The sequence below is a fragment of the Phalacrocorax aristotelis genome, chromosome 2 (assembly GCF_949628215.1).
Source record: "Phalacrocorax aristotelis chromosome 2, bGulAri2.1, whole genome shotgun sequence".
In the NCBI taxonomy this organism is placed as follows: domain Eukaryota; kingdom Metazoa; phylum Chordata; class Aves; order Suliformes; family Phalacrocoracidae; genus Phalacrocorax; species Phalacrocorax aristotelis.
In genome coordinates, this window is record NC_134277.1 from 128,631,517 (window position 1) to 128,658,656 (window position 27,140).

The 27,140-nt window shown below is 39.0% G+C and overlaps 1 protein-coding gene across 1 annotated transcript; it reads left to right on the forward strand.

The window, feature by feature from the left end:
- The first annotated feature begins 1,162 nt into the window (after positions 1–1,162).
- Positions 1,163–24,076, forward strand: YTHDF3 (YTH N6-methyladenosine RNA binding protein F3). The gene is made up of 5 exons (XM_075085112.1): positions 1,163–1,442; positions 3,479–3,503; positions 8,846–8,931; positions 10,294–11,886; positions 23,105–24,076. Exons 1-5 carry the CDS (start codon positions 1,419–1,421, stop codon positions 23,126–23,128), a joined length of 1,752 nt encoding a protein of 583 aa, XP_074941213.1. The 5' UTR covers positions 1,163–1,418; the 3' UTR covers positions 23,129–24,076.
- The last annotated feature ends 3,064 nt before the right edge of the window (positions 24,077–27,140 follow it).

Here is a 27,140-nt window from a genome sequence, read left to right on the forward strand (position 1 = left end):
ATTATGACCCAATTCATTTATCCATCCAGAACTGTTACTTACACAGTTATTTCCCAGGATAATTCCATGCAATTGCTAAAAAATAAGACACCCTTTACTTTGTGAAGAAAATACAAGCGTGTTGCGTTTCAAAAGAGACTTGGACTGAAAGTCTTGAAGGATGTACCTTCCCATTGCCCCCAACAGGTGTGTTAACAAAAGTGGTATTGCGTTTAAGGCATTATCTCCTCAAAACTCTTAAGCAGTGTATTACCTACCACACTCAGTTTTCAGATTCAATTTTATAAATGCTTAATTCTCCCCTGGGACTTTTGGAGACATTGTGGCTTTTATCGATGGTTGTATGTTACAGGAACCCCCTATACAGCTGCTGAACTTGTGTTTACACTGATTAAGGCCCACGAACTTCATTAACGATGGAGGTGTAAGCAGCTACAAAGGTGCATTTGACAAACCATCATTTACTCTCCCACCAAACCTGTATCGAAGCAGACTTCCAAAAAGCTGGCCGGCGACAGAGCAAAGTGGATGAGGAGTGCACGATTAACGCTACGAGCAGGTCACCCCACTACCCCGTTCACCCAGCTGGAAGCTGCGGGCAGCCCAGGCCGCGGCGGCACCGGTACGGCAAGGGCGGGCTCCCCATGGCTACCGCGTACAACCCCCGAGTAGATGAGACAGCAGGGCCACGTCTGCCAGCGGCAGGAGACAGCGGGAGAACTGCCAGGCAGTAACGACCACCAACGGCCCGTAACGGCCACCGTGCCCAGCCGTTACCACCGTCTGCCCGGCACACCGCACACCCCGCAGCTCCCCAGCGCATGCACAGTAGAGAAGAGGCAATGAACGTTATTTCTCGCCCTCCGAGCACTCCTCAGCCGTCCCCTCGGAGCATGCGCGTTCCGCGGCTGGCGGGGAGGGGGAGAGAAGCACCGGCTCCGGCGCCCCGCCGCGCGCATGCGCATTGGCCGCCGCGGGCCCTATCCCCGCCCCCCGTCCCCGCCCCGCGCCGGCGGAGTCGCTGGCGGCGAGCGCGCGCGGGGCTGTTTCCCGCCCCACGTGACATGGAGGCGGGGACGGGAAGGGAAAGGTCAGTGGCGACGCCGGCGGAGGGGGAGCGGAAGGTCAGGGCGCCGCCGAGCGGAAGTGGGAGCCGGAGCCCGTCCGCCATTGTGGGGAAGCGGAGCCTAGAGCAGCGGAGGGAAGCGGCGCTGCGTCCGTCCGTCCGGCTCCTTCCAGCGGGAACCCGATCGGTGGCGGCGGCGAGCCCAGGCGGAGGCGGCGGCGACAATCAGGCGGCGGCGGGGAGGAGGCGGCGGAGGCGAGCGGCGCGGCGCGGCGGGCGGGCGGCCCCGGCGTGCGGAATCACTCGAGGCCCAGGCGGAGCGGAGCGAGGGGATCGCGGCTCCCCGTGAAGAATGTCAGCCACCAGCGTCGACCAGGTACCGGCCGTGGGGCGCGGGGGGCGGCCAGCCGTTCCCTGCCCTTTCCTCTTCTACGGCCCATAGTTAGCCCCGGTCGGGGCGCGGGGGGGGGGGGGGGGGGGGCGGCGGCCGGGCGGCCACCTGCACCTTCCCTTGCCGCCGGGGCGGCGCGGTTCGCCTCCTTCTCCTTCCCTCCCTCCCTGTCCGCCGCTATGGGGAGCGGCGATCAATCGGAGCCGGCGGCGCCCGGGATGGCGGGCCCCTTTCCCAGCCCCGGCAGCCCCTATTTATAACCGCTGAGCCGTGCCAGAGCCGCTCCGCCTCCCCGCTCGCGGGGCCCGCCGGCCCTCGGCCCCGGCCGCCGCCGCCGCCGCCCCCGTGGTGCATTCTCGCCCCGCAAGCCAGCCGACCCCCGCCGGCCTCCCGCTCCTTGTACCCCCTCCGGGAGCGGCTTGGCGCCCGGCTCCCGCTCCTCTCCCCTGCGCACCCCGAATGCTCCCTGGCTTCTCGGTACCGCATCCTTTCTCGTCGTGCCTTTCTTTCTCCTCGCCCACCTCTTCTTCCTTGGGCCTCCGGTTGCTGCTCCTTCCCCGCGGCCCCCGCTTCTTCCAGCTGTTCCACTCTTTCTCTCCCTGTACTGCGCTGCACTTTTTAAATTGGCTCTTCGTGGAGCTTAAGAGTTTGTTATTTTTCATCTTTGCCAGGCCTGTGCTGGCCCTTCTTTCTAGCTGGAAGCTATTCTGTTTCGGCGTCTGCTTCCTCCGTGTGTCTCCGCCGCTCCCCAAAAGTTTTGGCCCTGCAGTCTCCTGCCCCCCTTTTATTTTTTTGTTCTGTGTCATTACTGTTTTATTTCTTTTGTCTCTGTGTGTGCTCTCCAGTTTCCTTTTATGCACTTATTGCTAGCTCAGTGATCTCTTAGCTTTTCATTGCTCTGTCTTCCACAAAGGCTTCTTCTTCCCAACTTTTCTAGTTCCATGTCTCTTGTTGATCTCTGCATGCCTGTGTGCCTGGGTTCCATTCATCCCAAAAGATGAGGTGGTTGGGGTTTTTAAGGTTATGGAGATTTTTTCGCTGGTTTTGGGAGAGGGAGATGACTAACCAGTGCAGGTTTAGATAGAGCAATGTTAAACAGTCTTATGATAACTCTGAGACAGATGCATATAAAAGCAAGATGGAGGTGGTTGCCTCCTCAACTTACAAACCTCTGAATACTGAGTTTTTCAGGACTAAAAATTGTTGGAGAGCGATGGAGCCTGGAAACCCACTCATGCCTAGTTGTACATATGTGAGAAGATGAATTAGATTTTCATGGGCTAGAGTTTGTTTCTCTAAACTATTTTATTTTGCTATGGAGTAATTAAGGATACTGTAACTTGTACTGTTACAGTGATTCTTAGTGCATGACAGATTAACAGTGTTTTGTAATGCCTAATCCTAAAAAAAAAAAAAAATCCTCCTTGCGGTATTATTTCCTTGTGTGAAAGCTTCATATAGACTGTATCATTTTCTCAATATAATTGCCTAGACAAGGAACACACAACTCGTAGTTCAGCTTACAATATCACTGTATATTTCTTTGTATATCTAAAAAGGCATTGTAGGTTATTCTCTGATAAGTACCCATCAGTCAATTTATAAGATGACATAATGAAGTTTTCGTACTGGCAGTAATCTTAGCTGCTAACTCTCTTTGTTCTTTTACTCTGTGCTTTGTTTATTGCTTATGTTTCTTGTTGGGGGGGCAATCAAAATTAATCTATTTAGGTTTTTCAACACCATTTAAGCTTTACATGCTGTAAAAGACTAGATTATTTCAATGGTTTTGGTGAAATTCTTTCAATTTTATAATTACTTTTCTGTGTTTTTTGTAAGATTTTATATTTTACATAATATCATATTTTCATAATAGCATGTTTTTAGTAATATTTTAAACTGATATTTAAATTGAAAAGAGCAGAATTGGCAAATAAATGGAATTACCCTAAAGTAAACATTAGAGGATTCTAACTGAACTTGTTTTTCTTTTTTCTTTTTCTCCACTTTCCTATATACAGAGACCTAAAGGACAGGGAAATAAAGGTAAGTTGATTCCTTGTATTTCTGTATAAGTCTAATATTGCTGCTTGTGGAGGTTAATGTGTCTTCAGACAATTGTGGGAAGAGAATGTAGCTATAGGATGTCTTTTATTTCAGAGCAAGATGACAGGAAATTGCATGCCAAAATGTTACTTCCCAGCATTTTTACTGTGGCACAGCATTACATCAATTTAAAATGTTTTATTTTGCAAATGAAGATTAATGTCAGAAGTTGGGTGATAACATAGCTATTTCTTTTTAGCTGGCTTTGATGTGTGTGTATAGTCTCTTTAACAGTACACCTTGGGCCTTTCTGTGCAGTGAATAGAATCAGTGTACTAGAATCATCAGGAAGAGTCTTCTGAACAGCTTCCTTAGCTTGTGAGACAACAACCACGTGACTATTTAGTTACTCATATCTGTGAGCAGAACACATCACCTTCCTTATTCTCAGAAATTTTATCTTTCTCTTCATTTTAGTGTCAGTATAGAATATTCAGTCTGTGTTTGTAGGCCTTCTGCCTTTCTACTTTTTCATGTTTCTGTCAACATCTTAGTTTTAAAATACCATACTCAATGGGGTTTCTTCTCTCCCACAGAAACAAGGAACTAACTACTTAATATTCTTCCCTCTAAAATTCTTGGCAAGTCTGTTGTAAACAGCATCTCAGATTACATCTTGCAATTTATTTCTGGTCTGGAATTTATCTTTGATGTGTAAAGCCTTATTTTCTATTTGGGAATTCTTTTTGCCTGATCAATACACTTGTGCCCATTTAATTCTTAGGTGCTCGGCAAGCTGAGCTGTAGGATAGCATACATGCAGCTACTTCATGTGTTAATATCCTTATTATTTCTTCATGCAGATAAACTTTTTTTTTTGAGCTCAGGTACTTTTTGCCCCCTCGTTGTTCATTGTCTGACTTAATCTAATTGTTCTCTGTGAACTGTCATTTAATGTTATCTGCAGCATACTTATTCTATTATTCTGTCTATATGCAGATTATCTGCTGCTTATTACATATGTCACTTATGAGGTGGCACATGGCTCCTGAATCTTGCTGAATTTGGCCTGTTCGTTTTAATTTTTCTGCATTCAGAGAAAAATGAACTTGTATTTGCCTCCTCAGACCTTCTCAGTTTGGTCATTTGGTCACTTGTTCTCTCATATTCTAATACTTCTGCCTTTTTTTTCCCACAAACTGAACTTTTAACTGTTTCTGTATATCTTTGAAATAGTGTGTGTTTATACTCTCTATGTTGCCCTTAAATGAGAAGATAAGTCAGATTTGTTTGAGCAAGTAGTTTGTGGCTTCGTGTTCTTTGAATTACCATATCTCAGTTTTGGTGAGGTTATCGAGATATATCTATCAGGGAATGATATAAGTGGTTTTTGAACTATACTCCATATATACGAATTGGAGCGGAAGTACTAAGCATTTCTATTTGGGTGTTATGTTTCAGCTTGTTTAATAATGAAAATGCACAAGTCAGTTTAAATTATCTATGTTAGCATATTTTTGTGTGCTATAATTTGCAAATGCTGTGGAATGTTTGAATGAAAACAGATCTCTTGGTTTGCTATGTAAGGAAGAGATTTTTGCACTTGTGAACTTGGATATTTATGTAGTGCATCCTTTTAAATAATGGATACTTACTATGTATTCTCTTGGTAAGAATATGACCTAAATGAAAACTAATAGTGAAACAAAACAATAATCTCCTCTGTTCTGTTAAATTATTTGGTAAGCATCTATTTAATGAAACTATGATTTAGCATTTGATTAAAGGGCTAGGAGATTGAAGATGGTAGCGTAGTGTAGCATGAGTAGTAGGCTTTGGGTTAGAGACTTTTTCAAGATGGTAAAGGTAAATTAAGTCAGTATCAGCAATGCTTACTGACCACATGTTAGCAGACAGTAATCTCTTTCAGGTTAAAGGAGCTTCAAGGGAAGATGTGATACCGAGTTAACAGACTAATCTGAAGGTGGTTCTCTGCGTAAGGGTAATAATGTTAAAGAGGATGGTAAAAAGGTTACTATCCACATGTCTGGTGGAGCATATGAGAGAGTGTGAGTGAGCAGAATAAGGGGTGTATGCATGGAAATAGATTATTTTTTATAATGAAATGAAAAAATATCGTGCCTGCAAATGATATTGGGAGGTAGCTGATCTGTATTGTCTAGTAAAATGTTTTTGATGCTTTATTCTAGTTGATTATAAGTTGGTGTACTGTGCTGTCTCCCTTGACCAGTATTTGTGGGGTTGAAGTTCTAGTGTGTAGAACAGTACTGTCCATCTGCTGTATCAGCTATTAATGTTGGTATTTCAGAGACTTGAATGAGTAAATTATCCTGTCTTAAAAGTTTCCTTTTTTAGTTGTCAGCTACTGTACAGTTGACATAAAACATCACAGCTGACATCAATCAAATGGTGTCTTACGTGGGGTGGTGGTGGTGAGAAACTGGTGTTACTGAAACTCCCTTCTTTTCCCCCCCCTCCCCCTTCCCCCACCTTTTGTTTACTGGGGCCAGTTTATTACACCTGTGATAAGAAAGTGCTGACTTGTGTTTACATATATATGTATATAACTTTTGGTTTTGTAGAAGGTATAAATGTAAGCATTAGGTTTAAAATAGGAATGAAATGTTATGTGTTTCTTCTAGTATTTATTCTCCACATTAGTCAAGGTGTAATGGCTTCTTCTAATGAAAAAATTATTCCTATGCCTTTGGCCATTTGTGCATTTTGCAAGTGGTTATTCAAAGCATAGTAGCAGTTAAAAGAATATAAGCTTTAAGTTCCTGTAGTTGATGAGTTGTTTCTTCCCAATATCTAATTATACTGTATGTTTTCACAGTGTTTGTGGAAGTATACGGTATTTTCAGGGTTGGATTGATAGGGATATTTTTAGTAACTGTAGATTAGTTCCAATTAATATTCTTCATCACTGCCCTGTTGATTTGGAACACTTACTGTGAGATTTTGGGAATGGGGCATGCATCTTAATCTGTTTGCTCTTGTTAAATGTATGTGTGTGGGGCTACATTCTTCATTATTAACGCATTATGTAAAGTTAGAATGAAAAGCCAAAGAAACACACTTCTAGTGACGGTATTTCACTGGGAAATGTATATAATTACTAGGAAAGATGTCGGTGTAGAACTATTTTGTGTCATTGACTTAACATCTCAATACAGAATGAATAAGAAAGAAAATACATTTACAAGAATATTCTATGTTAGTTGTAATGGCAGACCAAAAATAATTCTGTCTTAAGTGACCTTTAGATACCTCTGAAACAATAAACACAGCAGATGCACATTTTATGAAGATTAGCTGCCAGTATGAGGAGATTAATTTTGATAGGATTCTAGTCTTGACATGCAGCCGTTTATGCCTTTATTTGTGGTTGCATGCTTTTAAGAAACTCGTATGCTGCTGTCTGTGTTTTCCATTATAACAGAATTGTATTTAGGAATTGTGCTCTCTGTACTGTTTGGTAAAGCCTAAGCAATGGACATGGCGTGGAGGAAAGATTTTGAGGCTCATCCTCCCCTTTGTGACCTGGCCAAAATATAAAGAGGAATATAGTTTTCCAGCTCATTATTATGTTACCATTGTGTCTAGATTCAGGTTGATTAATGGCCTGAACTGAAACTTTTTGTTCATGGAAAAAAACACCAACACCTAATGTTAATTTAAATCTGGTGTTTAACTAGGAATGCTGTTCGATCAAGTTTTAAAACCCATTGTGCTCACCATTGCTCGTCTATTTGGCTGTAGCTAGTGTACAGCCGCACTGTGCCAATTTGTAATAACCAAAGTGTCAAGTGTTCTGACTTTAAATATCCAAGACAATATTCAAAACATGAGTTGCTTTCTTCCTTCCCAGATATTTGCTTTGAAAAAAAATCTTTTGTTGTTCTGGGTTAAATTATGAATTTTTAGCTCTTTTTACTGCTGTCTGAAGTCAATAACTTTTTCCAGAGTTTTGGTTAGTCCTTGTGATTATATCTATTAGTTTGTCATTTTTTTCAGCTAGTGTCACTCCCTGAAGGCAGTTTGTTTGAGAGATGTTAAAGTCAAATGTGAAAAAAATTGAAGGCTCTTGGTCCAGGCACCACTTGGTTTGCAATGTGAACTTTGGGTGGCAAAAAACCCCCCTCAATTAAACAGAAAAAAAAAAAGGCACTCTTGAATACTGGCTCCAACAAAGTTGAAGTTCCATGGATGCATATACTTTTCAGAAGCTTTTGCTAAAAGAAGGAAACCGCGGAGTCAGCTCCTGACTCGGTGTCTCCAGTTGTCAGAAAATTCGCTGTTTTGTTGTAACTTCAGCTGTCATGGTTTCTCAGTGCTCCTTACTGATCACTCTAAAACTTGGTGGTTGGTTTGTGGGTTTTTTTTTCACTGAACCTATTGGATAAAAAAAACAAAAATTGCATTCAGAAAAGCGGTAATTTATTTTTGAGAAGCGGTCTTCGTCTTCAAGTTGTATAATTGCCAATTGCTGGTTTAAGTCCATGTTCTGCTTTGCGCCATGGGAAACAGTGGAACTTAGTGGAAATTTGTGCAGTCTTATTTTGTTTGAATAGTAGCCTGGGGGAGGGTGGAGAGATACTTCACGTAATTTGGGCAGCTGAAAAATCCCAGGTAGGTGCAATGCCGTAGATGAAATTAAAGGTAATAGGAGGCCAAGAAGAGCAGGTAGGAAGAGATTCCAGCATATAGTAGCATATATGTTGGGAAAGGATTGTAATCGCCCCTGGGGACTTTAGCTCTTGTTTCTGTCTTGCTTTGTACCCTCTGAGCTTCAGGGATGCCACTAATGCAGTACAGTGTAATATTTATGTAGGAAATACAGAATGAAATAGCTGAATAGTGGTGCCCTTCATGGTTGTCTTGGTGGGTAAGTGACTTTCCTCCTGGCAGGAGAAAGCTGTGTGTTGCAACTTTCCCTGAACCTATTGAGTATGTCTGATCTGGTTGGTCTGCACATTTGCACTTGGTCTGGTACTTCTGGAAACGCTGGATTTACTGCCTCTGCAAACAAGGTGTGCCTATAGTTTTTCCTCTGTCTGTTGGAGGTCAGGAAAGAATAGTTCTGAAAAGTCTTCTCTGGTTGCCATCTTTCCTGACCCCTCCTGAGATCTGATCAGGATCATGAACAGAATGAGCTATTTTCTTTCAATTTAGAAAAGTGGTGCTTAGCAATAACACGTTCAGTCTCAACAAAGCACAAGTAGAAGTATTCAATGTACAGGCAATGAAGAAGTGTTATGTAGATTAAAAGTGCATCATATATCTTCCAGAGAGTATACCTAATACAGATTTATTTTTAGTTTCAGTACAGAACGGTTCGATTCATCAAAAGGATGCAGTAAATGATGATGATTTTGAGCCATATCTAAGTAGTCAGACAAATCAGGTAAGTGAACATTGTTTACTATCTTGAAGTTAATTTTGGAGTTCAACTGACTTCCAGACTTAATTAATTTTTGGATGATATTTCTTAGCATTGCTTACTTGCCTGAGGATTGTGTCTTGTCTTATCGTATGATATCTTAAACAGGTAAAGCCTTCTTAATAATTCTGGAAAAGATGTAGTTAAAAAGTATGCTCTGATGTCTCCTGCTCTTGTGCTTATGCTCTGACTACAGAAAGATGCAGTTACAAGAAGCTTGATGAAAAAAACAAACCCCAAAACCAAAAAACAAACCCCAAACCAAAACCCTACACCTTAAACTTACAATCAAATAATCGTATATTGGATGCAGTTCAAAACAACAATTTCATTGGCTCTGAGAAAATATTAACTGCTTGGGCATGATTTCCTTTGAAGTTGATAGAAGTAGCACATAGCTGATGAGATAATAGATTGAAGCTTAGTATTATTATAGCTTGTTATAACTCTTCTGCCAGGAATGACTGATTTTCGGAGCCGTGAATTGTCTCTGTAGTCAAAAGTTAATATTCATTAAGTTAAGTTTGTAAGTTGCAGTGGTCTTGAAAGAGGGAGAAAGTGCAAATGATTAAAAGGCTTTGAGAATTTTGTTTGCCTTTTTTTTTTCTCAAATAGTACAACATTAAGGAGGCATCAGCTAGAGGATGATAATGTGCAGATTTTTCCCCAAAACAAAATCAGGAGTTGTATGAGGGTAGTCCTTCAAATGTCTTGGAGCTTTATCTTCTTAAGAAGTAAATGCTGTGATTTCCCAGGAGTCTTGGAAGTGGAATTTGAATTTAGCTAGCAAACTTTGCTCTCCTAGACCACAGATGGTACTTAATGCCCATTCTCAATAGTGTGGAAATATTATGGTTTGACTGTTGTTCCCCCTGAAAGAAGCAGGCATTTTCCTTGCATCCTTTTCACTACAATATTCTGGCAGGTGACCCCAGTTAGAAGTGAGAAATTTGACAAAAAACTAAGAATACCAAAACTTTAAATTGTATTAGCAGCTATTTTTTCTGTATTTATGAAACTACAGTTGTTATGACTTGTTTTTTAAAGTGGCTTGTTATTTTCTTGATACTGTTGACATGGAGGCATTCTAAGCCTAGCTCAGTAATTGAAAATAAAGATAATATATTACAAAAAATGGGGCTCTTTAGTGCCTTGAAAAATGGCCATATCTAACGGATACCTTGTTCATCTTTTATGTTGGGAGGAATGGTGGAAGTTACAAATGCATTCGTATAATCCTTAAAAATGTTTTGGACTCTGTTACTTTTTGGTTTTGCCCTGAGCATAATTGTCTATATTGCTGATTTTTGTTTTATTTTCTTGCAGAGTAACAGCTATCCACCAATGTCAGACCCATATATGCCTAGTTATTATGCTCCATCCATTGGATTTCCATACTCCTTAGGCGAAGCAGCATGGTCAACTGCAGGTGACCCTCCAATGCCATACTTGACAACTTATGGACAGATGAGTAATGGTGAGCACCATTACATACCCGACGGTGTATTTAGTCAACCTGGGGCATTAGGAAATACCCCTCCATTTCTTGGGCAGCATGGATTTAATTTTTTTCCTGGGAATGCAGACTTCTCTACATGGGGGACAAGTGGATCTCAGGGACAATCAACGCAAAGCTCTGCTTACAGCAGCAGCTATGGCTATCCGCCTAGTTCTCTTGGGAGAGCCATAGCAGATGGACAGGCTGGATTTGGCAGTGATACTCTGAGCAAGGTGCCTGGGATTAGCAGCATTGAGCAAGGCATGACTGGACTGAAAATTGGTGGAGATATGACGGCTGCTGTAACAAAAACTGTAGGTTCAGCTCTGAGCAGTACAGGTATGACAAGCATTGCAGCAAACAGCGTGCCCCCAGTTAGCAGTTCAGCACCTAAACCAACCTCATGGGCTGCCATTGCAAGGAAGCCTGCAAAACCCCAGCCAAAACTCAAGCCTAAAGGTAATGTGGGCATTGGGGGCCCTGCTGTACCACCACCACCTATAAAACACAACATGAATATTGGAACTTGGGATGACAAAGGGTCAGTGGTAAAAGCACCCCCAGCCCAACCAGTACTGCCTCCTCAGACTATAATCCAGCAGCCTCAGCCATTAATTCAACCACCACCACTGGTGCAAAGCCAACTGCCTCAACAGCAGCCTCAGCCACAGCAACCACAGCAGCAACAAGGACCTCAGCAGCAGGCCCAGCCTCACCAGTTGCAGCAGCAACAGCTGCAAAACCGCTGGGTAGCTCCTCGTAATAGGGGTGTGGGCTTCAGCCAGAACAACGGAGCTGGTAGCGAGAACTTTGGTTTAGGTGTTGTATCCGTCAGCTCCTCACCTTCTGGTGTGGAAGTGCACCCAGTGCTGGAGAAACTAAAGGCCATAAACAACTACAATCCCAAAGACTTCGATTGGAATCTGAAGAATGGACGTGTGTTTATAATCAAAAGTTATTCAGAGGACGATATTCATCGCTCCATTAAGTACTCTATCTGGTGTAGTACTGAACATGGTAATAAGCGCTTGGATGCTGCTTACCGCTCCCTGAATGGAAAAGGCCCGCTCTATTTACTCTTCAGTGTGAATGGCAGTGGACACTTTTGTGGAGTGGCTGAGATGAAGTCTGTTGTGGACTACAATGCATATGCTGGTGTCTGGTCTCAGGATAAGTGGAAGGGGAAGTTTGATGTCAAATGGATCTTTGTCAAAGACGTTCCCAACAACCAACTGCGGCATATTCGCTTGGAAAACAATGACAACAAACCGGTTACCAATTCGAGGGACACTCAAGAGGTACCCCTAGAAAAAGCCAAGCAAGTGCTTAAAATAATTGCTACTTTCAAGCATACCACCTCAATCTTTGATGACTTTGCACATTATGAGAAGCGTCAAGAGGAGGAGGAAGCCATGCGTAGGGTAAGAAATCAATGTCATTATAGTAGCTCTCCTGGTTTTTCTGTTTTTGGAAACCTTGTTTTCCATACAACTGGAATTTCTGTGTGCGAGTGTTGGATCAGAAAGTAATGCTTTTTGCGCAGCGTGTCTGTACTTGATATAACTGGCTCTTAATGCAAAGGTTTAAGTTCTTGTAACTTGTTTTGTTAACATGGGCATGTGTTTAACCACAGTACTAACATAGGCCTGCATGAGCGGACTTCTGACATGTTTTACTCTTCAGAGTAAACGAAAACTGAATTGAGTGGTTTTTTTTCGTAACTGAAGTCTTCTAGTTTAGATTTTTATCTTCCTGGATGTCACAAAAAGGACCTGAAATTACAGGAGAAGCTTACTTTATTTAACATAACATTTCAATTTACATTCTGCTCTAAGAGATGTTAACAGCATGATGACTGTGAAAAGCAGATTTTCCCCTTGATTCAATTTGTCTTTTGTACAATTGTGACACAGAAGTGAGACAGTGATGACTTGTACAGTGTCAGAATAATTTTTTTTTTATTTCTGGTAGTGCATTTCCTAAAGTATTGTGTAGTTCATTTCTGCAAAGAAAAGTATACCTATGATAAATCTGTAGAGAAATCTTTAGTTTAGGAGGTATTTCAGGAAACCAGACAAGGGAAAAAGGCATTTAATTCAGGCTGTGTTATAGTACTTGTCTGTGTCTTGTGTGCTCTACCTACTGGTAACACTTGTGTTCACCATTGGCCACAACATACAGTTTTGCTGTATTTATTTTCTTTCCAGGCTTGCTAGTAATTGTAAATATGTGATTTTTCTCATGGGTAGAAATATTTCAGGAGCTATGGTACCAGTTAGATGATCTGCAAGTATTCAGAAATGGGAGTTTGCATCGGTGCAGTTTGGTGATAGTGCTCTCCATTCATCCTGTCACACCATCTATGGAATAAAAAAAAAAACCAACAAACCCAAAAGTCTAGGGTTTATGCTAATTAGGGGCCTTGTGGGAGGTGGAGTCCTGAATTTATTCACTCTTGAAGCTGCTGCAGTTTTGGCTGCGTAAGAATTTCACCTGCTTCACAGCCTCCTTACTTCTCTTAGGTTTCTAGTACTGCAGTGGTTCCATCCCTTTTTTGTACATTCCTAATCCTTCAACGCACATGATGCATCTCCAGTGTCATGCATACCCAAAATCAATTTTGTAGTTTTATTGTACAACGCTGCAACAGATTTATGTTGGAAGTCTTTTATTGTTTGGAGCAAAACAAATATCCCTGTTGGGCGTGTAATGCCTTTTGAATTTTTTTTTCCTAAAAATAAAACTAATATGCACTAAATCAGTAAGGTTACTTCCATGCCATCCTGATGATGGGAGGGCAGGCCGTATTCTTAACTAATATTTAATGTAAGGGGAGAACTTGGACTTTTTCAGGCTTTAGTAAGACTTCACTGTGATTTTGGTAATGTTTCAGAAGCACTGAGATCGCATTTCCTGTAGCCTTCATGTTTCAGTGTTTTCTTAATTTTTGATGCTTGAAGATACTTCACAAAATAACTGTTCGCTTCAAAAGTATCAGCTTTTGTGAAAAAACTTATCAAAGAGTCATAATTTGGATGTGCCCTCATAACTCAGGAAGATAATGTGTTTTATTTGTGATTTTGTTCCCTCTATAGTAGATGAAAGCCACGAAATGTAATGGAGAGGGGGATTAATGGTAGTGTTTCTATGTATGCTGAACTTAAAATTCAAATTACTAAATTCAGCATTTATTAGGTCTCTAACTAGATGACTGTGATTATGCATATTTGTGCAATAAAGTAACATTACTGTTTCCTTTAACATCTTCAGGGAAATGTACAGTATCTGTATCACTCAAGTACTGAACTCTGCATTTGTCTAAGTTACCTTTCCCAATACTACTGGGAGAAAACATACTTGTTGAGATACTTGCATAGTAGGCATTGATTCTTCTACAGCATTGTATGAATTTTTTTTTGACAAATTATGAAAAACTACTTTAGAGCTGTATATATAGCTGTGAGGTTTTCACTTTGTAGATGGATTTGAGATATGCCTTAAGCAAATGAATATGTACTTAATATATAGGAGGTCCCAATTAAACAAATAACAGCTACTGAGAGTTCATCTTCATAATTTTCTTATGATTGCATATTGATTTTAAACCTCTAGGTTTTTTCTTTTATCACACAGTGTACAAACAGCCTGTCTTTAAATTGTAAACATGCAATTGTTAACTCCTATGATTCAAGAATAGTTTGGAAATGGAACAATGAGTATTGTGAGCTCTGTTTTATGGTTAATTGAGTAATCCTTCATTACCTAGTGCCAGCTAGGCCTTTATGGAGCTGTATTTAAATTAGTGCATTTTCTACTGCCAATATAACTGTGTAAATTAAGTTCATGCCCATTTTCTGTGGCAGCTGTGGCAATCACTTTGTTTCCAGTGTTTCTGTCATGAAAAATGTGCTTATTGCTGTTAATAAACTATTAAATACATCAAGCAGCAGTAGTCACTTACATGTTCCTTAAAGTTCAGTTGATGTTTTGTTGTTCCATAGGTGGTATCAAACTTTTCGTACAGCCAGTGATCTAAACGTAGTAAACAGTGTATGATTTATGGATTTAATTTACTTTATAACTGTTCATCATTCCAGCTAACTTACTTTAAAATAATTGGTTGTAAAAGTTTAATATTAACAACTCAGGGGATCAATAATTAATTTCCAATATGACCTAGCAGTTATGTTTTATTAAAATATGGCAGTATACTTATAAAAGTGCAATGACTAGTCTGTGATTAGCATGAAACTTCAGTAACTTTGCCATTTGATAAAGGTTACTTGCAAATGACTATTCATAGTCTTTTTAAGCATAAGTATTAGAACTCTAGTGTCTACCACTGTCTGATGTGACCCCGGCATGGGTAAGGTATCTGCAGCTGGGGTTGGAAACAAATTTGTGCGGTAAGCGTTCACACTTTTCTTACGGCTCAGGTTCCTGTGTCCTATTTTAAATGTACAAATGCTGTGATCTTTCACCAAAGGAGCAAAGAAGTCAATGATGTTTCTCTTGAGTTCTGCCAGTAGTATATCGAAATAATCTGAAATTGCATTAGTCCTTAGTTTGAACTTGTGCTTTGTGGTGTAAATGTGCATATTCATGTGCAGATTGTTTTAAAACGAGTTTGATTGTCTTTCAACAGAAAGCAGTAGCAATAAGACACAAAAAAATGGAACAGAAATCTTAAAATATGCCATTTAAGAGCATGTAATTATATTAGGAAAATAAAAGGCACTGAAAAGAAAAAAATCTGTATCGTTATGCGCCTGATCTTCAATAAATATATGGATCAAAATGGAATGTGGCTTTGATTAAAAATGCAGTTGTTGGAGGATTACAAGTTCCACACCCTCAGATGGTGGCTTGTTAACATGCAATTACCTCTTGTCCTAGGACTTCTTTTGGTGCTATTTAGTGCAGAATTCTACTTTTGTAGCATATAATGGGAAAAAAAGATCACGGTTCCATGCAACTGTAAAATGCTTTAGATGGTTTTCTTAGTGAGATAATTCAGAAAAAAAAAAGAATTTTTTATCCATGGAAGAAGATAGACGAATTCAGTATATATTTGTGTTTCTCTAATCTGCATTTGGAATTTTTTCTTTTCAGGAAGCTTTTAAATGGCAGGTAAACAAGCATTTAAAATGTTAGCTTTCTCCTGTTTTACTACATATCTTGTAATAGGAATGCTGCTATAACTAAAATCTTCTGACTTTCAAAAGGAGTAATTTCAGTTTTTTCCCCTCATTCTGATACTAATGTATCTCTGTTTCTTTGTTAATTGTGTCATAATTAGGCTGCAGTGTTAACCAGGGTAATCCGTTTCCGCTCCAGCACATCACTGAATTTATGCTTGATTTGATATTTCTTAAAAATATCTTAAAGGAAGTAGGGAATTGAGGAAACACACACCAAGAGAGAACTGTAGACACTTCCTTCTCCCCTTACCCCCAACCATCAACTACTAGGTTATAATGTCAAAGTCAGATCTAGATACATCCACAGTCATTGTACAAGTCAAGGAAAACAGGTAGTTGACCAACATCTTTAATGTAGTTAAATGATAGTTGTACCAGACAATTTTTTAAAGTTTGTGCCCTTCAATCTAAAAGAGGTTCAAAACAGTAAATAAAATAGGTTGTGTAATGTCTTCTGTAACGTCTTATGCATTTCCTGTATGCTTTTGGTGATGTTTCAAGGGCCATTATTTTGCAATTTCCTTGAACTTGATGTTTATCTACCAGTTCATCTCTGTAAATGAAAGTGATGTTATAAGTTTCATGTCTGTTGAAAGAAAAACCAAAATGGTCAGAAAGTAGAAACAGAAGATACTTTTTTTTTTTTTTAAACTCCCTTGACAGTCGTGAGATGAATATGTACCCCTGGCCTTGGGAGTATGGGGGTTATTTGGAGCTAGAATAACCTTAGACATAGTGATCCAGAATTTTCGTCCCACGATGGTGTGCTTATTTACCATGTGTTCATTTGCTTTTGCATCTTTAGTCTTTTGGAAACACTTAAGAATGACCTGCAAGTTCTCGTGTTACAGACATGTGGATTTCAAATGTGCCTGGTTTCTCTACATTTGGCAGTCAATTGTTTCTGTTCAGGGATAGTGTTTAGAATTTGTTACGGGATGGGGGATAGTATGGAGAGGTCTCGATGTTGAAATATGGTATCATATAGAGTGACTATGGAAGAGTTTGAGTAGTGGTGTGGCCTGCCGCTCTGTACTAAGGGAAAAGATGCTGCAATAGGGAAAGTGCGGTATTGGACTGTTGAATGGAAGAGATGGAATGTAATTAAACTCACAAGTGGTCTTAGTTTATAGAAACACTTGGATGGATCTATTGCGTTTTTCTTTTTAGTTTGAAATTCCTACCTGCAAAATCAAGCCTACAGAGTTCTTTTTACAGAGTGGATTTGAATTCTCTGACCCTGGGACTTGAAAGGCCAATTTCTCCTGTAAAATAGGGACCCCTATTGGAAAACCTAGGAATATCAACCAAATGGTTTGCCTTAGTGCTCAAGAGACCAGACATTTTTGGCATCTAATTCTTCAGTGTTCTTGAATATGAACGTAGCTGCAAGACAAGACTTAAAACTTGAGTTAAGCCGGATCTCTGACAGCTCCACCTTTTCTAAAATGCTGTGTCTTTAAGTTGTGGCTTTTAAAGCAAAGGAATAATTCTAAATCTTATTCCAGAGCAAAAGCAGAACCTTGAGTGTACATAAGTAGCTGTTAAAATTCACGCAGCAGCCTTCTGCTTCCTGCTGCATCTCCTCAGATTGTGCTGCTCTATTAAGAACAAATTGACTAGAACACTGGTGCTTTTCCTACAGCTTGCAGGAAAGAAATATGCCGGCATATTGCAAGGAAGTCACCACCCGTGTGACTCTCCATGCAGTACTTCAGCCTTGCTTCATTGATCCATGCCACAGATGGGCTAGTTAGCAGACACCTGAGTGAAGATTGTTGGTGTTGCTTTGTGGGAAAAAATGACACTTGAAAACCATACAGATATTGCATATCTAGAAAAGCTGTTTCTTTAGATTCAGTTGAATGAGGATTGTTTAAGTTCTATATAAAAATTGATTGGCTTTAACCTTCAGATTAACCTAGTTGAAATGGCACATTACAAGAATTCATTTCACATGATGAGCTGTCTGAGCCCAGTTTTTGTGAGCACTTTTCAGAAGTCTGGTAGTGGTCTTAATATTGACAGGTAATTATTGTTTTGCTTCTGTACCTAGGGATTATAGTCAGCTGTGAAAAGGTAAACATAAATTTGCATGTTCATTGCACTTTCATGTAGAATGTAATGAGGAACCAAGATAAAATAAGTTCATGTTTCCTCATGACAGACTAGGATTTGAGTTACACCTGTGCAAAGACCATGAGCACTGAGTCTTACGAAAAAAAATTGAGACTCCTCCCCAGTGTATTTTGTAGGCCCTGCCTGCAGTGGATGTCATTTCCCTTCCAAGGCTACTACAGATTCCTTAGCAGAGCAATTAAGATCTTGTTGTTGTTGCCCATGGGCATCTGAGGAAAAATTAACAAAGGTGTCAGAGTCATCCTTCTGTGATTTAGTGATCATCACTAAATGCAATTTCTATAGATGTAGTTAGAAGCTATCTGTTGTCAGTCTTCAAAAGCCGATGTTACACTGTCAACATTGTTAACAAACAATAATGAAGATCTAGAAGCTTGGTTTGTTGTGGGTGGTTTTTGTTGGGTTTTTTGTTTGTTTTTTTTTAAATGAACTTGCTGAAATGGCTGTCTTGTAGCTAATTAAAATCTGATATTTCAACGTGTAACGATGTACAGCAGTGAAAGGAAGCACTTGCTACTTGTAGTTAGAATTGACCCATCTATCACTGAAAGTATCCGCCTGGGAAAACAAGACTGGAAGGGCTTTTCTTGCTCATGGAGTTCAAGCCTGGTTTTTGCAGAGCCTTTCTTCATTTTGTCTTATCATATGGTGTCTTTCAAGTAGTTAGGTTTTTCCCCCCCACCTATGCTTTCTGAAGTACCTTGTTATTTAGTGTGCTGTGGAATTTCAGATGTGGATTAAATTCTTCCTGCCTTTATCATTACCATAATAAAATAATATAGTCTGCCCATGTTCCACTAATAGTGCATGTGTCTCCTCAAACTGAAATTTATTTACCTTTTTACTGTAACTTGTTCACACTTCTACTATTGCTAAGTATGTTTCAGAGACTGAAATAAGTAAAATGCCATCAAAACTAATAAGAAGAACAAATAAGTTAAACAGTCTAGCTTTCATAGCTTTTCAGGCTTTCTTAATATTTATATGCTTGAAAATTTTATTTACTGTCTGGAGTTCAAATGATCTGTATCAGCAGGGTCTCAAATGAGCATTAATTCATAAGGTTTACCAGGGGAAGGAACTGCTCTGCAGTTGTAAAACTTTTTTGACTTCCTATGTTGACTTCGATTTTTAATTTGTCTTGTAGTTTCCATGTTGGGATAAGGAATAGGAGAAGATGAGTGTGTAGGGAGGGGATGGCATCTCCACAGGAAAAAAATTCTAGGTCCATGTAGAGATTCTTCCCATCTGATCCTTCCCTCCCATCTTTCCAGAATTCCCAGAAATGCTTCTCAAAAAAATCTGTTTCAATATTTTTATCTGGTTTTGATGAAATATCTGTCTTCAGGAGATTTACCCTCTCTTGTTTGGAATTTTAGAGTGAGAAGTTAAAAAGGACCTCTATTTTATGCAAAAGTTTCAGTAATGTGGTTTAATCTATTTATGACAAGTATCTCATAGGCTGTTAACATAAACCACTACTAGCGTTTTTTCAGTTTTCTCAGTAATCTGCTTTTCATTATGGTTCTCAAGCACTAAGGTCAATGTTTATGCTGTCATAGCTGTAATGGTACACTGGAGTGCGATAAACTGCAGATTATGGCTGATGCTATTAGTAAATGAGATTTTATGAACTTTGCTGTGGCTTCTTCTCACCACCTCTACAGCTGTCTGTTCTGCCTCTGCCAGGTGTTTCTGCCCTGGCAGAGGAGATGTGTGCCTGTGCCTCGCTTCACAGAATGAGAATGCAGTCTGATGTGTTAGCTTACATTGCAGATGTGCAGGGCTTTTAAGCTGAAGATAAAACCGTAGTTTGCAGTGAAGCAACTAAGATGTGCTAAACATTCCCTTCTGAAGTTGCTGTGAGAATGCTACCTATTCGGAGAGGGGCAAAGCAGACAGCTTCAGGCATGAACGTTTTAAACACTGCAGTAAGAGGCAAAAGTTTAGGAAATAGAAGAAATATTTTTGTTGCTTTGAATTTTGAAATTCTGTTAGCATGGACATTTTGTTAAATCTGAGGATAAATTACATTGTAGCTACTTTTCAGCATGGGATCACTTGATTAATGCTCTGAATTCAGAGAACTGAAATTTGGAAATAAGTTTGCCTCTCAGTTCAGACTGAGTTAACTCCATATTAGTTTGCACTAGATGCACTTTGTCTCCAAGGCCCAAGCATTTTTAGGTTCACCTACACTTGTTTGTGTAGAAAGTTATTTGCACATGTGCAAATCTGCTGATTACATGGTATGCAGCTGGCAGGTACCTTTAACCAGCCAATACATTCCCACGTTGTACAAATTCAAATGGCACTCAATTTCTGTGTCCTGCTCATAAACTCCCCCTAAAGCCAGGTAACTTCATCCTGGTGAGTTCTGATGTGAAGCTGGCCTTTGGCAGGGAACTTAAAATACTGGAGAAGCTTTTTATCCGAGAGCATTGCAAGAGTTGTGCAAAGGTTTTGCTCACATGAACGTGAGAAATAAGGTATGTCGGTGAAAGGGAAATGTAGTGGAATCCAGTTGGTAGGGTGGAAGCTTCCGCTGCTCTGATGGTGGAACCCCGCTGGGGGTAAAGCCTTCTGCTAGTTTGTCTATAATCACTGTTTTTACAAAAACTGTCAAACAAAAGCTACCCAAAAAACTAGAAAAGGAATACTTGAGACAGGAAAAGGCTGTGCGTAGTGAGTGTGATCTGACTGGGGGGGGTGGAGGGGAGTGGGGTGTTAGTTCGTTTTTGCATGTAATACCACTACCTGTGTTTTGAATAAATCAGGTTTTCTCTCTGTCCGTTTTGCTGTACAGAGTGCCGAGTGTCGCTGATACAAACATCTGAAGAACATATTGTTTGTTCACTTGCATTTAAAAAAATGTCAAGTTTGTATGTCTGCTTTAAGTATTTAAATATAAAAGTAGTAATATGTAGCTTTGAGACTACAGGAAAGGGGTGCTGGTACAGTTTTGAAGCCTTTTCCCTCTGTAGAATTTAAAATGGATTTGAAATTTGTAACACCTCCTTTATTTTGTCCACTGGAAGCAGGTGATAAGGATGTCATTCCCTTTCTACTTTGAGTTTTCATGAACTTAAATACATTTACAGTTCAGGGGCTACACAAAGCACAAGGTCAGTCAGTTTACTGTGCAGCAGTTTGCAGCACAGAGAGAGGCTTTCTAGGCAGCTTGACTCAGTTGTTACATATGTAATACTTGGAAATGGGCAGGAACTGATGATTTTCTTTGGACGTAGGTAGTATTTAAAAAAATTGAAAAACTGTTATTTCATTATTTAACATTGCAGTTTCATAGGGCGCTACTTATTACTGCTGTAGTGTTTTTCAGCGCCTTGTGCAGTTCTTTCAGTTGAAGTCTGCTAATAGAGGAATAACGTGAGATGTGCATGAGCAGGCTATTTTTGAATGCCTTACATGCATAGTGAGGCATGAGGCCAGTGATCATCTGTTTTCAGCCTAGATATGCACAGTTAACATACCAGTTTGTATTAATGACTGATACTATCAATCTCACATTTTAAAAACAGTATCTTACTATGCAAATATTAGTCATGCCTCTTTGAACTAGCAAAAAAAAAAAAAATCTAACAGAATAGTGCAAGTGTTGCTCTCACTTCAAATATACTGAAGTTCTGCCCTGGAGAATGTACTGTCTTTTAGATACAGAGCTGCTGGGACCGTGGGCTGCTTATTGTGACCAAGAACTCTGTGCAAGCTTTACTTTTTTCGGTGCTCATCTTGAAGCAACTCGGAGGTCTGTCTTGGAGAGGACGAGATCATCAGCTGTACTCTGATAACCACTATAAATGTTATGTGTCCTCTTCTTTCGTTATAGTGTCTTTTTGGCAGAATTTATTTGGGTTCATGTGCTAATTTGCACTTTTCCTAAATAGTGTCTAAGATAATGAAGTTTCAGTGTGGTATCAGATAGAGTGGTTTTGAAGTCATTGTTTGAATGCTTCCTGGTTTATTTTGGTTTTACCTGCTATGTTTATGTTTCATTTATAACATGCTGTGTAATGCAATAATAATAAAAATACTGGAAATGAGGGGGGTTTTTTGTTCTCTCTTAAATGGGGGAGGAAGCCTATCTGTCTTCCATTAAGGTATTTTAAAACATTTGTATAATGTGCTCAGTTGTACATATTAAGAAAGGAAATGCTATTGGAAGATAAATTCTTAGTTTCTTAGTCAAACTACAGTATCTTTTCACAATCTAGAAGATACATAACAAAGGCAATGAGATATAGTTTATTTATCTGTTTCTATTTTTTTTTTAGAGGTAGTGATAATGCCTAAGCATATACTTACCTTTAACAAAGTAGAGAAAATGGAGGAAGATGATAATGCATGGAAATTGTTATTTACTCTTAAACTTGTAATGCAGAGGAAGCATTTGTTAGTCCCTGATAGAGATACAGTGCAGTTAGTATTTTAGTCCTTAACAGTACAAAGTTATTTATCATTGTTGTAATGTCATCTGCGTAATACAAACATTTTGCTCCTTTACAGCAAACGCAACATCTCACAATGCTGCGAGGGCTTTGCAGTGAATATGGTCTTGACTACAACTCAGGCTTGCGAGTGGGTTTTTTTTTTTTCCAGCCATTCCTACCTCACTGGTTTTGCATGGTGTTACTAAAAGTAATTTCTAAAAAAACCCCATATGGATGGCTGCTTTGTTGTTGCTGTTAGTTCTTTTTCTCACCATTTGAGCAGTGTGTTTGTATGGAGGAGGAGGTACTGGGCCAACTTGTTCCTTTACCTTTTGATCTTAAGCGCACTGAAACATTTTATTATGGTGGGCTTTGAATGAGATACCTGGGAATATGATCTTTACTTTTTCAGGGTATAATGGAGGGAGAGTAGAATATTTAAATATTCATGCAGAGTATTTTTTTGACAAGGAGAAGATTTAGGGTACCTCTTTCTTGCCTTGTTTGTAGGTCCCTTGGTCTCCACACTTAGTTCACTTTGTGCAATGTATTTTATCAGAAGTGATTTAAAAGTAACATTATAAACCCTTTTATTTTTGATAGCTGTTTTTTGGAACATACTTGCCTTTTAGCTTGTTGTATACTTCTGTATTTCTTTTTAAGAAGTTGACATGAACTAGATATTTCATGTTCTTGAAAAAAGTGAAGCTTTTCCTTGAATGCTTGTTGCCTGATTTAGAGAAATTGCAAGCAATGCAACTCCTCTAATGAGAGGAAAGCAGATAATGTTGAACTGTGTGTATTAACATGATTTTTCTTTCTGTTTTTGTTTTGTTTTGTTTTTTTTTCAGGAGAGAAATAGAAACAAACAATAACTATATGGAGATGTCCTGCTAGAATTACAACACTAATGATGTAGACTCTGGAAATGCCTAATATGTCTAAGAAGACGTTATTAAAGCTTTTTTCTGCTTAAGGTGACATCTTTGAACACTTTAACACAAAATTGACTCTTCTTGTAATGGTTCTCATCAGTGCATCTGCCCTTATACTCTCTCACCAAACACAATTGAGAACTGTATCTTCGTCAAGCACTTTCTGTCCTGAAGCTTTTACCAGTATCTGCTGTCTTTTGTATTTATGCATCCTAGCTAAGACACAGGAGACCGAACGAATGCAAGGATTCATTAACTCTTTGAATTTGTTAAATACTAACATTTAACCATTAGAAGTGGTTCAATGATGTGAGATTCACATTGCTTCAACATAATTTTTTCTTTGTTGTAGTTTTTTTAATTGTCAGTTTTTAGATATTCAACAGATTAAAAGCAAATCATGCCATATTTAGTCCTGGAGTAAAACTCAAGTCTAAATGTTCATGTGAAAATTATTGTAGTAATCTTTTAATATGGCAAAGCAACTTTAAGCTGCAGTTTAGCCAAATGAAACGTAACATAAAATTATATTAGAATGACATTTCCCTTGTTTCGAACTGTTTGGTGTAAGAGAATATTAATATGCAGCTTGGTGGACACCACCAGTTAATGCACATTTCTTTATTTTTTTTCTGTAACATGTATACTGAAAAAAGTGCATTTGTCTGAGGAACTGTTTGTTTGCTACCACTCGATGAATCTCAGTTTTGAGTAAATGTACCTCAGTCTAAATCAGACTTTTTATGACCTTTATAACTACATTTAAAATAATCTTTAATTCCTATTTCTGGGTGTTTGCAAGCCTGACAGATTGCTATCATGAAAGTGAAAATTTACTCCTCTAGGTGATTCACTAGCTAAATAAACATAATTCTTGTTTAGCAAGCATATGCTCTGTTTCTCAGATTTTTTTTTTGTTTCATTGTCCCAACATCCAGGTGTTTTTTCCCCCCCTTCAAAAATATTTTGAGAAAAATACTTTGATCCATGGAGATGACATATTCATAGCCATGTTAACATGATTTTTGTTAGAACCATGCAACAAGAATTTTAGTATACATATTAAATTGAATGATTCTATACTAGTTTTTAACTTCTAAAAATTATATCTTTTGTTTCAGTTTATTTAGCAACACATTCTATCTGCTGGAAGAGAATATTAAAAAAATGTTAAGCGGGTGTATTGACTGTACAAAATACTGAACAGCCTGTACCAAACTCCAGGGATAGCTTTCTCTTTTTAGAATGGCAATGTAGAAGTCAGATATGTTATAGCTTAAAATAGCAATACCACATATTATTTGAACGTTTCATGTCTTACTGTCCAACACAGATGTTTATATTGTGTTTCAAGTCCTACATTTACAGATTCTGGCGATCAAAGTTCTGGACCTTAAGTGGCAAAGGTTTGTTTAGAATACAGGTTATTTTGCTATATTTTACTTTATCTCTTCTGAAGCCCCTTGCACTCATCTAACCTTGCAAACACAAAAAGTTCATTGCACACTTATTTCTTGCTCATTATTTAAAATATTGTTTAAGACTGCGGAGTAGCAAATACAAATCTTAATTTTTACTGCCAGTTTTCTGGAACCTCAAAAGGGAAGCCACTCCCATATTTTGAGAAAAGAAGCAATCTCACTTAAATGCAGATGTGTAACAAATAGCAAGTGGGGTAAGGGAGGGAGAAGCAAAGTGCGTATTGTAAGAGGAGACTAGGAGATAAAGGTTTCAAGCCCAAACCCTATGAAATTTGGCTTGAGCCCAAAAATTGCTGCTTCCATGCATTTCTGTTTCTTGCTAACAGGTTTTATAGCTATTTGTTTCCCTCTGTTGGCTGACTTACGGATTACTGCCTATTATTCCAACTGTCATTGATCAGTTGAAGTGGCGAAGGTCAATGTTGTGAGTCCAAAGAATGTAGTCCTTCTGATGATCCTTCAAAGGATCAGCATGTTTCTGCTTCTTTGTTACAAAAATATCTTACGAAAATGCACATAAGTTTTCAGTTAAAAGAAAGCTACTGTTAGAGTCAGGCATTCAGGAATTGATTGCATGTGCAACCTTAGTTTGCTTCCACTGCAGTATTCATATTTTTGCAGGCTTTGTTAGTATTTCCTGCTTTACCCCTTGCCTCTTTTATTCTAATAGCATGAGAATTGCGCTTGGATTGAATCAGGTTTAGTATAAAATGGGTTCATCACTCTGTTGCAGACTTTGAAAGCTTGGAAAATGAGACAGGATTGTGAGAGAAGGTGATCACTTTTAGAGAGCTGTGACAGTTCTTACACTGTTCCAGGACTGTTAGCAAATCTACAAATAGAAGAGTTGCATTGCTGATGGTGTTAGTCATGTTGTGACCGATTTGCCGACTGCTGAGAGTTTAGTATGTGCAGCTGAAATTAAAAGGATTTTTATGTGCATATAAAGTACTGTAAAAATAGTATATAACATTGTAAAATTGGCTCTGGAGTGCTGTACTAGTTAATGGACATGTGAAATTTCTAGCCTTCAGCTTCCTCATGCACGAGTTCTTTTCCTCCAGAAAGAAAAGGAATGGTGCTTAATATCTCAAATAAATGTAGAAATACATTTTTGGTCTGATTTTTCAATACAGTAAAGTTGTTGTGATGGCTGCTTGTTAAATTGCTAATGGAGGAGTCAGTGGAACCCCTTTTCTGTACCCAGTGCCTACTCCGTGTCAGCATTTGTTCTCCTGTGATCCATACTGAGCCAGTTTAAGACACTTTCTGGTGGTTTAATTGTCTGAGCAGTTCTCTGTGAGGTTAGATGTTTAGAAGGGAGATGGTGGGAGGAGAAGGAAGATTTGTCCTTTCAGTAGCCAGTACCTGCTGTTGAATAGGCTTAGCTACGCTGTAACTACACACCTATGGCTTCGTGAACCAGAGATGCAGCAGAATATTTAAAACTGGGAAAGATTTCACCAAGAAAAAACAGCAATTCTGTGTTCCGTGTAAGATTTTGGTAGCGTACAGTGAGATACGATGTTATCAGACACATTCAGTGATACAAGGAGGAGGGGAGAAATGACTAGTATTTTCCTTTTTGACTACTTTTTCTACTTTGAAGAGGCCTGAGAACTCATATAGAAAAGTTACTGCTGAAAGGCTTGTCTTACCAACACAAATAGGACAAATTAAAGTTGTATGAGCTTTGCTAACCTTTGAGTGTCTCCTGAATTTGTAACATCAGCATCTTTAACATAGGGTTTTTTTTTTATTTGACTTTGACAAGAAATAATTCCTGTCAGTTGAATGTTGAAGTTGCTGGCTTAAGGAAAACATGGGCACTACTTTATTTTGAGGGATTCAGATTGGGAAAAACTATTCACAACTAGCAAAAGGCATGAAGCAATAAAATTTGTCTATTCTAGGCTTAATTTATCAAATACTTGCTTCTATACATCCTTTTGTTTTCTTGGTTTTGGATACCCTCCTGTTTCATAATGCGCTATCTGCAAACTTTAGATGCAAAAGCCCCTTGCCAAAATGATTCTTGTCCCAGACAAATCTGTGGCACCAAACAAAATATGTTGAGCTCTTGGTCAAGTGCAAATAACTTAATATTTAGGAGAAAGCATTTTAAATATTTGTCACTCTTTAGCCAAAGTTCTATTTTGAAGTGCTTTCTACATCATAGGAGAATTTATGCACTTATATTTGTTAAAAAAGAAGTTTAAAGAAACTATTTTGATGTACAGGTATCAGTGCATCTTTCCTAGCTGAAACTGAGTTGAAGCAACAGAGTTTTGAATACTGTAAGTAGTGGTTACCTAAATTTTCCAAAGTGATTGGTGGCTCTTTCACCAGAATGATATTTAAATACTTCAGCTGATTCTAACACAGTGAAAATCCAGTGTGGACAGTCTTTGAATTTTCTGCAGCACTGATTTTTTTTTTTTTAAAAGTGACTAATTCTAGACATTCAAATA

Bases quoted from the DNA above. Each gene is read 5' to 3' on its own strand.
- YTHDF3 (XM_075085112.1), top strand. From the start codon at position 1,419: ATGTCAGCCACCAGCGTCGACCAG. The intron at 1,443-3,478 runs GTACCGGCCGTG...TCCTATATACAG, and splicing joins CAGCCACCAGCGTCGACCAG to AGACCTAAAGGACAGGGAAA. The intron at 11,887-23,104 runs GTAAGAAATCAA...TTTTTTTTTCAG, and splicing joins AGGAGGAAGCCATGCGTAGG to GAGAGAAATAGAAACAAACA.